The sequence below is a fragment of the Sceloporus occidentalis genome, unplaced genomic scaffold (assembly GCF_023333645.1).
Source record: "Sceloporus occidentalis isolate IW3139 unplaced genomic scaffold, rSceOcc1.0.p SCAF_280, whole genome shotgun sequence".
Lineage (NCBI taxonomy): Eukaryota > Metazoa > Chordata > Lepidosauria > Squamata > Phrynosomatidae > Sceloporus > Sceloporus occidentalis.
This window is the reverse complement of record NW_028317260.1, coordinates 249,621-264,449: the sequence shown is the minus strand read 5'-3', so window position 1 is coordinate 264,449 and position 14,829 is coordinate 249,621. Positions and strand designations below refer to the sequence as shown.

General features: G+C 42.1%; 1 protein-coding gene across 1 annotated transcript in view; it reads left to right on the top strand.

Annotated features, from left to right (window-relative positions):
* The first annotated feature begins 4,976 nt into the window (after window positions 1–4,976).
* LOC149275554 (nectin-2-like) overlaps window positions 4,977–14,829 on the top strand; it is a 40,369-nt gene continuing 30,516 nt past the window's right edge. The window contains exon 1 of the mRNA XM_089504585.1: window positions 4,977–5,055. Coding sequence (XP_089360711.1) covers window positions 4,977–5,055 — 79 coding nt within the window. The remainder of the gene's footprint in view (window positions 5,056–14,829) is intronic.

The following is a 14,829-nucleotide window of genomic DNA, read 5'->3' as shown; positions in this document are numbered from 1 at the left end:
TTATTCCTTACCCGCTTATGTCTGTTAATTTATACACGGCACACAGCTGGAACTGTATGAGCCGGAGAGTTCCACCAACATACATCTGTTTCAATCTTGTTAGATCTCATCAGTGCGAGAGAACAGCAGCTCTGATCCTTACTGGTAAACCAGCAACGGTAGACAGCCACAGATTCAGTACCATCAAGTGGAACTTTACGTACGATTAACCATTAACGCTCAATCCATTTTAATATGAGAAACTAGGCTACAAAACAAACAAACATATACACACACATACACATGCATACTACAGATTATGGATAAAGTGTCTCAAGTAGCTTTAAAGTGCAAGGAGCAGTTTTGGATACTTAGAAATGAGCAGTCCCATTTAAAGTGACAGGTAAAGAGTTAAAAGGTTTCTAAATTTAATACCAAGGCTATTTTCGTCTCCTCGATTACAAATATTTTTATGCTCGGATGAAAAAAAAATAATAATAATAATAATCGTCACTCATCTGACCCCCAGAACTGTTGGATTGTCGCTGGGGCTGGCTAGCGGAGAGTATACCACATGGGCCCAGGTAGCGGGAGATGTCTTCAGCTGAACACAAGAGGGGCAGGGGAAGGGGTTAATGCATAGGTTGGGATTTGGCAGAATACCCCCATACACATTCTAGGGGGAGGACATGAAGGGACCACTCAGCTAAACCTCTAGGTAGTTGACGTCAGCATTTCTCCGAGCCACGGAACCTGTAAACATTTGGTTTTATTTTATTTTTTTACTCCAGGACCACCCAGACTGTATTAGTATTATATCCCTCACTGGAGTCCTACGCACAATCCAGTGGAAACTAACGAGTCCTGTGCTGTGTAGCGACTCTGGGGCAATGTCTAATCAGAAAGAAAAACACAACGTAATCTAAAGTCCCCCCGGGAAAGATTTAACGAGCAGCCACAAACTGGAGTTAACGAGTCGCTTTCCTGGACTGTAGTCTAAGGCAACAATAGAGCCGGGGATGGTCATCCATTTGTGGGGATAACAGTCCTCCGAAGAGCTCAGAACGCTACGTAGTAGCTAAATGTTAACTACTACATGAATCGCTGTTCAGTAATATCCATTCTTTCGATGTTTATCTATGAGCTGCCGAAATACGGTCCTTCAATATTGAGCTGAATAAAACTAGAGACAGTAGAGATTCTGTAGACTCACTAAAGGCCGTCAACGTGGCAGAATCCTCGTTTATATTCCTCGAAACCCCCCTTGTCTCCCAGAGGATAAAGTTTATCAGAATGCTCGATGGCTGCAAACTATGACTCCAGGAGAGAAACCTGCCCGCGGTGGCAGGTAGCTCCACCATTGTCCCATCATGGCCTGATCATGGGGAGATCCTCCACTACTGGTCCAGGGAGCTGTGAAATCAGTGGTGTCCCGCGTTGGCCGCTTGAAACGTTGAAGTTATTCCTCTGCTCCACGTTCACCATGGACTCACAGCTAGCCCTAGATCCAGGCTTTCCATCAGGCAAACTGGGCACAAGCCCGATGGCTCTAACATAAGGTAGATCCCGTCCCATAGTGTGTCACCACCGCCTCGTTCCTGATGGGCACGCGTCAAAGGTGTAAGAGTGTTTCTATCGCTTGCTGGCCTTAATGTACCAGGGCTATTTTTCCTGCCCTAGTCCATCCCATAACCGGTTAATTTCAGCCTATAAATTTGGGGTAATAGAGCCCTCCTCGAAGCTCCTTTTTGTGAGAGGAGATGCAGGAGGCGAATGGTTCTTAGGTCCACTGTCAGAGGAATATTAATATGTCCTCTGAGCAGACAAAGCCTAATAATTAATTATGGAAAGTGGACGATCCTACGATCCATCAATCAAAGCCGAAGGGTAAAGAGAATTCCCAATGTCAGTCTCCCCTGATACCCGCCAATCTAGCCTTGTGCATTCTTTGTAGACATTTTCAGATCATTTAGAAGATAAATAGGCGGTAGTCGTAATTCATTCCAAGACCATTAAGTGCCACATGAATTATTAAGAAATATATTTAAATTGTTTCTTTTTTTTTTTTAATTAAGACATCGTTGTCTCCGTTCTGAAAATAATTACTCGTTTTTAGTGAAGCCATAAAACAATGTCGCCAATGTCGCCGAGTCGTCCAAATGTCATTTGAAAAATGGAAGGGTCTCATATTGTTTTGAAAGTAATCGCCAATAAATCTGGCGTGTCTTCCAGTTGACCCGTGGTCGTTCTCTGGAGGGATGGCTATTTCTGATGCGGATGAAATGCGAGTCCTGGTCGCATTAATCATTCGAATCCCGCAGGAATGCAATGAGGAAACGCATTCGGCTGCTCCGTCCTTTGGCAGTCCACTGGTTAAGGATTTGGAATTCTCGGAATTCCAAGCTTTTAAAGTATTGGGAAAAAAACACTGATGTGCCTGACCTTTATAAACGGGGACTTCTCGGCACAAATTATTTATAATTCCAACGTTCCCATGGAAAAAAAATTTGCTCCAATAAACTCCCTTTATCTGCAGAACTGGAGGCGGCCATTGTTGTCAGTCATGTGATATTTTGGGGGACTTTACCGGCTCAAACACCACACTGAGCTGATGCTTTATGGCAATGCTAATGAAGTCTGTTCCTCCATAGACGAAAATTGGTTAGGGAGTCCAACTGGGTGATTAAGACTGAGCCGTTCTATTGTCAGGGTGTTTGTCTAGTAGATCGGGGCTCCGATAACTCATACAAATAGCGAATATACTAAAAACATACAGAAAGAGCTGACCTTAACATAATTTAAATGATAACCCATGGTGTCCTCCGATCTTACCTGGTGAGTCATCGCTGTCTTAAGTGTTTTGAAACCGGTCTCAAAGGGAACTAAACAATATGTAAAAACAAAGAAACACCTGTACAAACCTCAAAGCAAGCACACTCACCCTAAAATTCCAACCATTACATACTGATGAAAAAAGAAATTTGATGAGCTGTGCATTTTGGTTCCTTTGTATTATACATGAAACTTTATACTTAACAAAACCGGTATCTTCTAAAGGAGGGGTCACTGTCACCAGACTGACAAAAGCTGATGTTCTAGAAGAGGGTATAAAGTGTCATTAAAGGGACCCTGCAGTGTCACACGAACCATGGGATATAAGAGGGGTAGGCATGATGGATATTTCAGGCATGTTAATAAATTACGGACACACCTTATACTCAAAAAAAAAAAGAAAAGAAATGGTGGGGTGTGTGTTTAGGGATATTATTTACATGATAATGTACAGAAAGGGGAGCACAGCCTAAATAACATAAAAGGCATTCAGATTCCTGGGACGCTGCAAGAATAATGACCAATAAATACATAAATAAAGAAAGAGTCACACTATATGGACAAATATTGCTTAGACCGCCACTGTGCACCCCACCTGGCACACAGAGAGTCTTGCTTGGGAGTCTTAGTGTGTTAAGGTGCAGTTCTGTCCCACTGATTCAGCTCCTCGGTAAGCAGTATAGCCATGAAAAATTAGATAATCTAAGTATCTAATTATATATAATTGAAATACGATTAAAAAACACATCTAAATTACTTATATCTGGGTTTTTTTGCCCCTCCAGGAATAATTTTAAAAATGTGTCCAGTTTAGGATTGCGAGCTGTAAAGAATCCACGGAAACCAAACTATTACTACAATCACAACGTCAGGTAAGTTCATATTATTTTGTGGTATTGCTGTATTTCCGTTTATCAGACGTTCTTGACATAACCCCCCCTGAGTACAGTTCGTGGAGTTTGAAACGCTGCCCATTTATCTGCCATGTTAACGTAAAAAAAGCGTTGTTAAGTTTGCGTGAAACGTAAACATTTACCCAGCCAAATATGCGGAATGATAAACCCTGGGGTCTGTTTTATGGTTAAAATGTCATAGAGTAAACTCTTTCCTTCCAGAACTACCACCCAGGTCAACTAAACCGCTTGCTTTCAACTCCAACTGTGTTCATTAGAGTCATGTCTTAAAGGGACTCTCCAGCTATTAGATCCACTTAGATGCATGGTGCCCCCCAAAAGCCCCCCCAGATGTATTTGCCCCGTTCCCCACTAGTTGCCATGGCATGTACTTATCAGTTCAGACAACAAGCCCCCAGTACGCATGCACAGAGAGCCCTCCCAATATTTTCAATGGGAGCAACCAATCAGTGGTGAGAATTGATTGGACCACAGAGGAGACAGAGAGCTGCAGCTTCTCCCTAAGTTAAGTAACTGATTTCCTGCAGACATTTTAAAGTATTCACCAAATTCTTCATTGGTGAAGTGGAGAGAGACATTAAACTGCCCCTGTAATCCTAATTATAATACAAAAAAACTATAGAGAACAAAATAATAAAATAAAATTGCAAATATATTATTATTATTATTATTATCTTATCATTGTTTTTTTATACACCTCTGAGAACCTATTATTTTGTACTTTAGACGACCGGACACCAGATGAGCTGTGATGGGAACACAGGCTTCCTGAGAAACCAAAATATTATCCACATTCCACATCCAGGTCGGCAGGTTTAATTCACACACGCCGCCTCGTTTCCCCCTTTCTCACACCCTGACCAGTAGTAACGTCAGTTATTTTTTTACTCACAGAATAAAATCTTCTCTCTGTATATGCTTTCTATATTATTTCCATCTGATGCCTCTTCTCTTCTGTTTGCTGGGTATGAAGCAATCACAGGACCTAGAACCAAAAATGTCTTATGATGTCATCAGGCCCTAGGTAATGCCCTAAAATTAGGAACCCAATGACAACAGTTTTAAATACGCGTAGCTAGCAACAGTCTCGATTTTGGCTTATTTCCCATTCATGAGGACTGCCATCAGCTTATCATGCTTACCCTAACAGGGCATTGAGTATGCATTGAAAAATGGAGAAAACTGGAGATTTATGGACAAATTTGGGGTGGAACAAAGCGTTAAGTCACACTCACCTGGATGTGAGACACTATGCATTTAGACTATGGGCTACAGTCACAACGCAGGGTCTTCATGCTGGTGGTGGCCCCTTACTGTAATATTACCCCAGGTAAGTAGCCTAAGTAGTCTTGTGGATACACCTCGGGACCATCAACAAAGCAAAGAAGAATAGTCTAAAAGCCGGACCCCCGGGGTATCGCTCTTACAACCCCTCTTAACCCATCTGTATGTGTGCCCACTCCCTACTGCTGCATAGACAGTAAGCTCTACGGGGCAGGGACCTTTTTTTTTGGAATATATTCATACCTATTGTGCCCCAATCTAAAGCTGTAGAGACTACTTTACATATTGTACGACGGCACTTGTTGCGCCCTCCCTGTTTATTATACTGTACACTGTAAAGTGTCCAATAAATCTGTTGGCGCTCCATAAATAACAACGCACCTATGTCCTAGAGATAAAAGAGAAGACTCTGAGCGGGGATTTTATGGAATTTCCCCCAACCTGCACATGTTTATAACAATTTATCTTCGATGCCGAGGCACGGCTTACTGGAAGGGTAGTCTATATAGATTAGTCGGAATGATGAATCGTCCAGGAGCCTCGTACGCCGGTCGCCATGCTTTAGCGGTGCGCCATATGTAAATCGTCCGCGTTGGTTTTATATTAAAATGCATTTGCCTTCGTACCTTCCTACCCTTTGAACTGTTTGACCCCTTACTCCTTCCATAACTATTGTCACAGATAAGCCCTCCAATGCGAAAAAAATCAACTTTTTTTGATCAGACGTCTGGGAGGACATTCTTGTTGCTAAGCAACCTGTTCAGAGTCTGCGGCCATAGCAACTTACAGCTTTCGAGTGCTTGACAAGTGCAGGGATCCTGTAAGAGGGGGATATAATGTTGAAAAGGGGATGAAATAACAGCGTGAGATGGGATCTGAGAGGGTAATTTCAACGGAATATATTAAAAGAAGAGAAATGAATCCAAACGGCATTAGAACACGATGATTGCGCTTTCATTTGAAAGGAAACGCAAATGTTTGCATGCTAAAAAAATTCTAATTTTAACCGACGTGATTAACATTTTAAAGGAAAATTTAAAAGTTGAAAAGAAAACACTAATTCTAAGGATTTTTTTTACATTTTAAAATTTAGCCTATCCCAACTCCCAAGGCTCCATCTTTAGAACGTTGGGGGACATGAAAAGCAGAGCATAGGTAGACCTCGGCTGGACAGCAGAATGGAGTGGCCAAATTGGGACTCTCCCACGCAAATTGGGACAGTTGGGAGGCATGAAGAGCCAAGGCCGCCGCACCATTGCCAGTCCAACCGTAGTGCTATGCTACGCTCGGGGCTTATACAGAAGATTTTTGGCCATCAATTTTTTTTTCTTGTGTGTTTTACTTGCGGTACCCCAAATAGTCACTAGGGTGTGACCAAGATACCAGGCAGCATAGGCTGGATCCTTTTTATGCTCCTTTATAGTCTTTTTTTTATGTGACCCCTGCAGGTGTATGTGTTTGGTTACATCATTAATCAGTAATTAATCATTGATCGGTATAATCATTAAGTCTTTTGTCTCCCGAATGTTTTTTGTAGACTAAACTATTACTGGACCACAATAGCTTGGCATTGTCCTCTGGGATGAATGTTGTCAGTCCTCCCCTGTGCTCTGCATAATTCAGCACAAGCACACAGTCCGGATAGCTGACCTAGTTTCGTGGAAATCATAGTTCAATGTTTTTCATTTTGACGAGTGTCCTTGGATCGGACGTAACATAAAGCATGGGACGTTCTCTCCCTCCCCGCTTTATCTCATCCTCGTTGTTAATGTACTGATGGTGCTTTGCCAAAAATACAATCCTCTTATTTCCCTGCATTATTCATGTTTTCTTTTTATCGTTATACTTCGGTATTTACTCCGAAAGCTCCTCGAGTGTGAATTAATTATTGATACGCTTAATAAATGTTATGTTTGTGGGCTGATAATGCCTCTTGTGGCATTTAATGATGAGTGGGAAACCTTGTATCAGATATGGACTGCGTTTCTATCCTCAAGAGACGAGGAGATTAATATTTAATATGATTTTGATTTTTTACCTATGATCTGGTATAAGAAAGTCTATCCTAAAAGCGGATGAATAAGGAAAACAAAAGAACGGGAAGACAGAGCTGTTCCAGAGACTGCTGTTCTCAAGACCAACTGAGAACCATCATGACCTCCTGAAAGAACTAGAGCTCTTGGTGACCTCTTGGGTATTTGATATTATTAAAATTAATATTTTCTTGGGAAACAAGTGACTTTGTGATCTAGACTATAGAGCTTAGAATATGTACCGCCTTTGGCGTCCCATCACCTCTAAACAAAGGTGTCCTCTTTGGAGCTTCGGATGCGAAGAGGTAACGCTGTCTGAAAGCGGTGGGACCAACGTTCCATCCACGGTATGAGCTTTGAGAGTGAAATTCTTATTCATCAAGTCAAAATCAATACTAATCACTGGTATTTCTTTCGACTTGACAAATGGAGGTTTTACTCACAAAGCTTACCTTGTCGATGGGCAGTTAGCCCACTAATTAACTCTTTACAAATCAAAGATTCCATCACAGTGACTTCTTCATGTTGGTCACTCAAGGTTCTAATAACGATCCTTATGGAAACCATGACTTGTCAGGGAGGTGATATTTTGATCGGAGTCACCTGTATTCAATCAGTTGTGTGACCCTGAGATCCAGGGTCAAACGCTGAGAGATCTCAGGTAAGAGGAAATCTAGCAATACCTTTGTGTTGACCACGTGTGGTGGAGTTAGCTATTCCATTCCACCAGCAGGAGTCCTTAGTCTCTTCTATTGAGAAGCTGGGAAGAAGTTTTGGTAGACTCAATACCTGAAAGGGCTCTAGGGGGATTTAGTTAATCCTATCAGGATGACAAGATGAATAAATAAACAAACCTAATGTCTCAGGGAACAATCCATCAGTCCTGGATAATCTCATTCCATTCCTTTCTGCAGACTCATTTTCTGTGGAGATACACAATGCTTAGATCTCCTGATGGTACCCAGTCCTGGTACCCAGTCAGAGGTCCATGAGACATAGACTGATAAGCGGTAAATGACCAGGTTTTTTTTTTTTCTCTAGTCCGTTCTTTACAAGGGTAAGATCTTCTTACCGTGATGAGAACTAGAACTGAGATTGTAGCTCAACAAACACCAAACGATATTATTTCCTTAAATATACAGATTCAATCATCAAAAATAATTAATAAGTGCAAAATTTCAAATTTAAAAAAGTGAAAGCCATCGATGATGTAATCGGCGAACAGGGATGATGACCAGACGAGCAGGAAGGATGTGGATGAGATAAATGGAGCAGAAGAAAGTCAATGATGATAACTGATGGATCAATGTGATGAGCAGGAAGGATATGGAGGTGATGGGATGAGACAGGGCGAATAACATGTATTCAATATCCACAAGGGAGTCTTCGGAGGTGGCGATGAGTGAAAATCAAATATGTCGGCGGGGTCACAATTTATGTCTCTCAAAACAAAGGGGGAAGGGTGGCAGGTTTGGCTTCACTGATCCCGAGTACAAAGATTGAAAAAACCCAATTTCAGGACAGATACAAATTAGAAAAAGTAGTAAAAGCACAGTATTGAGTAGTCAAAAAAAAAAAAGCATGGAAGCCGGTGCAACACACACCTCCTCTAGGAGAACGCTTATGGGTTGTAAGCAGAGTCTTCAGGTGTCCAAGATGATAAATATCGTGAAGCCCATTGGTCTGGAACTTATTTTTCCCATAGACCGTTGAGTTATAAGTCCACGGTACAAATCTTACTGCAACACCGGCCTTAGATGTAGGCATAATAACCCCAAGGAAGGGTTTCTGCCCCAAGTGATTGTTCTTTCTTCTTTACAGGTTGAAGAATGCTTATTATATAAGTTCCAAAGAGCTTCCATATGCGTTCTTCATTGATAACGCTGCATGGGACGCTATGTTTCCGTTTAAAGGTCATAGTAGCTGCATAACACGCAATGTCACGGGCCTCAAACCACATGTATGCATCATGTTAAAACGGAATTAGCGCCAGCTTCAAAGATCTGGACTGTAGCCCTGAATTCTAGGACTATAAATTTTTGCATCCCAGAACCTGGGACCCCAAGTCAAGAACGTCCCAAAGTCATGATCTTTCCCGAGGGTCCACTTCTTGGCATGTCAGGAAACGTGCAAGTTAATCGGGAGTCATGAAAGCAGCCATTGATGCCGCAGCTTACAATGCAGGAAACCAGAGCAGAAATAATTCCGTTCCAAAAACAGAACCCGGCTTTATTTTTCTTACTGGAAAAGAGCTGGGAGTTCTTTGTACTCCGTCACCTGAAAAAAACGAGGAGGAAAATGTGGAATTAACAGTGGAAATGAATAACACTTAATAAAATGGCATTCCGCACTAAAAAGCATTAACTATATAGACGGGAGTCACGTCAAGCCCCCGATCACATGCCTCTCAATCTGGTTTGATGACCTTACTTGACCGTGTGGGTTTTTGGTGATCATTTGAAGGTCTCAAAGGCTTGTCTTGATTTTCCACAGAAGTTACCAGATGCCATATGCCTATCCCTCTGCTGTATTAACCTCTACTACTTCTGCTGGGAGGCTGTTCCGCTTATCCACCACCCTCCCAGTCAAGTAAAATGCCCCTAAATTACATCTAAGCCTCCGACCCTCAACTAAGGAGACAATGTATATTTGGTTACTGCCAACACAGGCTTCCCGCTGCTAATCATGAATGGCAAAAGCACTTAATAGTGGATCTGTCACTTTAAACGCAGCGACACCTTATAGCTCCTCACATTAAATACATTCACATATAGTGATAGCAAACAATTAAAACAGACAATGTGTGTTTATTAGAAAACAGGCTTATACGATGGGAGTGGATGGTCTTATCTCGCTGCTTTCATGATTATTACTATTGTTATCTCTCCCTTATTGTTACGTTGCTGATTGTTGTTGATTGGTTCAGGAAGCCTCTCTAATGATGAAGGAGGAGAAGAAAGGGAATTGCCACAGCGTCCCCCCTCTGTTTCTGTTGGGGGTAATCGCCATGTTGAATCTGTGCCATCAGGTAAAATGGTCCTCCTGGGTGCTTGTTTGCTCTTACACATGGTGACGGAATGACAGGAGATTAATCTGTGATCATCATACCTGGGAACTCTCAGGGTTTGCCCTGACTCTGACAGTTTTTGCCCCAATCTCAGGGTGAAGGGGCAGATTCTCGGGGTCACACAGTCTGGAACCGACTCCTTTCTACCCCCCCACTGTGATCATATATAAGACTCCCAGTTGGTGCTTTTGCTCCCAGTATGTTATGGTTGATATCCCTGCTTGAATGCAGGTGACTCAATTAAGTGTATCTTTAACTAACGACAAGTCAAGGTTTCAATGCGGACAGTATTAGGGTCTTTTGGGTACCACGTCTTTTGGGTGAATCACTACATTGACTCTTCACAAAGGAGTTTTAAAGGGTTAATATTTTAAGAGTCTCCGGGTCGGTTCATTTAAGAAGTTCCCAGGTGCGATCAGCAAACCATAACTCAAATCGACAAAGATCCCACAGATACATGAACACAGCCCCGCACATACAAGACACACATTGGTGCATACGCACCCAACATACACAAACAGGTAACTCTGAACAAAACCAGATGCATCAGTACAGAGATATGAACACAATACCCCCGTCTTCAATGAAACTGCCCATCCTTCATAACATTTCCTTCCCACTGGAGACTCCGCGGGGGGTCTTTGTGCTGCGCTGGGGCTCCATTGTGTGAAGGAAACAGATAATATGTAATAACGTTGCTAGTTTAGAAGCCACGACCCACACAATGGGGAGCGAGACAGGAGAGGGGGCAGAAGGAGGTGTACGAGGGGGAGTCCTGGGGTGAGAAGAAAACTGTTTTTTTACTGGAATTTGCCCCTCACCCCTCGCCTGTCTCACCAGCTCACCCGTAAGGCAATTGAAATAAGAGAGGGGAGTTTAAGACTTTTAATTAAGGCCCTTTGTTCGCCCAGTCCAAGTTGTCCAACACCATTAACTATTTCATTGTGATTTTAATGATCAAAAGACGGCGATGATAGAAAGATGGATCTCTGATTTCCGCGATCGGCCCGCTAGGAAGCCCGATCCGCATCATCTGCCCTCGCGTACGTGCCAGAGGGGGCTGCTGCCAAGGCCAGAATTGGCTTGGACCAAAAGGAACGAGGAAAGGGAGTTCATGCAGAAGGATGCAGAGCAGGGAAGATGCGCGTTGCATGTAAATTGGTTACAGAGGGGATGCAGCGCGCATAAATCAGGCTTCGCGGAAACGTGTATTGTGACGAGTACCGGGGCAGGTTAATGCGTTTGGGCCGATTGCGCAATAATCAGCATCAGGTGTTCGCTCGACCATCAGCCCAAGCAAAGCACCCGCGAACACGGCATCCTCACAGCCAACGATCAATCCCAGTGCCCATGGAGTCTATAATGTATATATTTATAAGTCCAGTTGTATTAATATTATTGTGATCGCTGGTTGTTTATCATCCCGTAGTATATTTATACTATCGATTGCTCTCTATAGCGCTATCATAGTCCGTGGCGCTTATTCCTTTGGCTCTTTTACACTTGTTTGTTGTTGTTGTTTTTGTTGTTGTTAAACCACTTTGCATTCCTACACAATTTCTTTTATACACATGTCTAGCTGGACCGTTGTCCATGGCATCCCCCCAAGGGCATGTAGAAGGACATTATTAAGGACCTGTCAAATAAGTTATTAAGTTTTTTGTGATGGGGGAAGGGAGTTTCACATGATACATTGATTAAAGCAATTATTATTATTTATTATTTATTGTGGTATATAGCGCCGTCATATTCCGCAGCGCTGTACAATACTTTTGAAAGTACCGGCTTCCGAGTATCTGTTCCCTTTTTTTAATGACTGCTTTCCTATCTGGTCCTTTTAAACAAACATGGTAAATGGGTGTCTGTCTTTTTAAATGGTACAGAATTTGCCCATTACGCTGTCATAAATTAAAAGGCCAATGTATTAATTACGGGACGTAATGGTTTAATTACCCAGCCTGGACAGAATAACAGATCTATGACTATATACTATTCCTGGTCTTTACAATAATGTAACCGGCTCCAAAAAAGCCAAGGGTCACTTAAATTGTCTTGATTCCTAAAAATAAACAAATGGAAATCAATCAAGATAAGGGGGGCTTTGAATAACAAACCAATGGAAGAAAAAAGGTCACTTGAAGGAACTATCTATAAGTTGTCACTGTATGTTACTAAACAGGCTTTTTGGGTACTTTTTTTTGGCCAAGTTATGTTCCTGAGCCGAGGAACCCAGCGATGCAATCAATGCATGTAGGATTAGGCTCACTAGGGACTGAGTTATCGAGTCTTGATCCTTTGTTGAGCTAAACTGAACACCTCCAGAGACAAATTATTGGGAATTCCCATCTTGGAACTCAGATCTTGCAGTTTCGAGAGGTGGGAGGGAGGATTGGTAGGATGCATGTATATGTGTTTGTATATATGTATGTGTGTGAGCATGGATGTGTAATTGTGTGTGTGAGCATGGATGTGTAGGTGTGTGAGCATGGATGTGTAATTGTGTGTGTGATCATGGATGTGTAATTGTGTGTGTGATCATGGATGTGTAATTGTGTGTGTGAGCATGGATGTGTAATTGTGTGTGTGATCATGGATGTGTAATTGTGTGTGTGAGCATGGATGTGTAATTGTGTGTGTGAGCATGGATGTGTAATTGTGTGTGTGAGCATGGATGCATAATTGTGTGTGAGCATGGATGTGTAATTGTTTGTGTGAGCATGGATGTGTAATTGTTTGTGTAAGCATGGATGTGTAATTGTGTCTGTGTGTGTATGTATTTGTAGATGTTTATGTGTGAGCATGGATGTGTTAGTGGATGAGATGGAGTGTGTGTAAGTATGAATGTGTATTTGTGCGTTAGTGAATATGAGTCAGTGTATTTAACTATGTGTGCCAGAGTGTATGTTGGAAGGTGGGGGAGCAAGGGGCAATGATGGCACAGACCAGCTGTTGAAGTTGCCCCGGGGCAATTTTCACACAAGGGCCCTGTGGTTTCTAGTTACACTCCTGTCTCCAGTTGCTGTTGTACGACAATTCCCACAATCCTTAGCTGAAGGGCACCCGGTCACATAGCACATGAAGATCATACGAGTTCTAATTAAACAACAGGATTAATCCTGCCTATCGGATACTCCCGATACCTCGTTCCAGCCTTTGGCTTACTTAAGAATTTATAATATATATATATATAAAAGTTTCTTTCTGAATATATAAATATAAAGTGTTCTATAGCCGGGTGACTCTGTCCTGTCTGTCAGTAAAGTCAAAACAAGGAAAGATCGATACTAAGAAACCAAATGAACCGGATTTGCAAGGATGAAGGCACTTTCTCGCTCTGAAAGCAGGTAGGGGAAGCCAGCAGGATGATGCATTACAGGAAGGCCCATGGAGAGAGAGAAAGGCAGCTTTTGTTATTCAAATATATTATGTCTACACCGCATACGCTTTAACCCTTTCCGGGCGCAGACTAAAGTCACCAGCGATCCCCATGTAACCAGGGATAGTTATATAAACAAAAAATGTATGATCGGAGGATTTTATCCCTATTGCGCAACGCCACGGAATATGATGGCGCTATGTAAATCGATAAATAATGATGTCAAGGTCTCGGGTGAATGGGAAGCTTCTCGGGGTCACACAGTCTGCAGCGGACCCCGGCTGGAATCCCTACTTGAATACAGGTGATCGAACTCTTTGCCTCCTGACAAGTCATGGCTTTTAGTATGACCGTAGCGAGGACGATAGAATATGTGCGATGGGCTATTAAAGGGTTAATTTTTGGAATGATCAAAGGGCGGGCTGCAGATAAAGCAAAGGACGCACATGATTAATGATCGTAAAAAAATGAACCGATGGATTTGTAAGAGAAGAGGGATCCGATACTGAACCGGCCAAAGCAAACCGGACACCTGACAACCCTACATGCACAATGCATATTTAATAAGTATCCTCGGTTAAAGGGACCATCTGGTAACCCGGCGTCACCCCCTAAGCCTTCAATAACCAAAATTAAAGAAACACTTTAGACGTAGCAAACAACAATCTAAAATACACATATTTTTGCCCCTAAAAGTTTTTTTTTATTAGTAAATTACCCCCTTATCTGGGCTGGATTTTTCATACGGCACTCTCCCCCGGGGGTCAGCAATATGAATTGTTCAGTGATCTTTAGGCCTACGGGTTTCCAGGAATGTGATCCCTGCTCCTTTATGTGCTTCTGATGTTGCCGTAGCAGCAGAGATCCTATATGCCTTTCCTCGGGGGCGGGTCCTTTAATGAGACTTTTGTGACCTACTGATAGCTTTTTGCGTAACTGAATAATTAAAAAAAAAAAAGAATATTATTTATGTAAATACATTTTTGTGGTTTTTTTTTAAATATATATTTATAGCCCCAAAAAACAAAAGACACCAATTTTGGTCCAAAAGAAGCACCTTTCCTTCTAAAGAGGGCGTATGATCATGTGACGAGCTTGCTGAAATATTTTTAAAAATTTATAAAGTACGTCAAAAAGAAGGCTTTTTCCACCCGCTGCCATAGTAACTCTCGGGGAAGCGTTGGCAAGGTTGACAGTAGGCGGAGCCAGTTTATGATTGACATATGAAACATCATTGCGTTGTAATGTTTCATGACGTGTACGTCTGTGGAGATTATTTCTCTGAAAGTTTACCCCGGGGCGGAAATTCTTAGTTTCTGCCTATTTTCGGATTTTTTTTTTTTC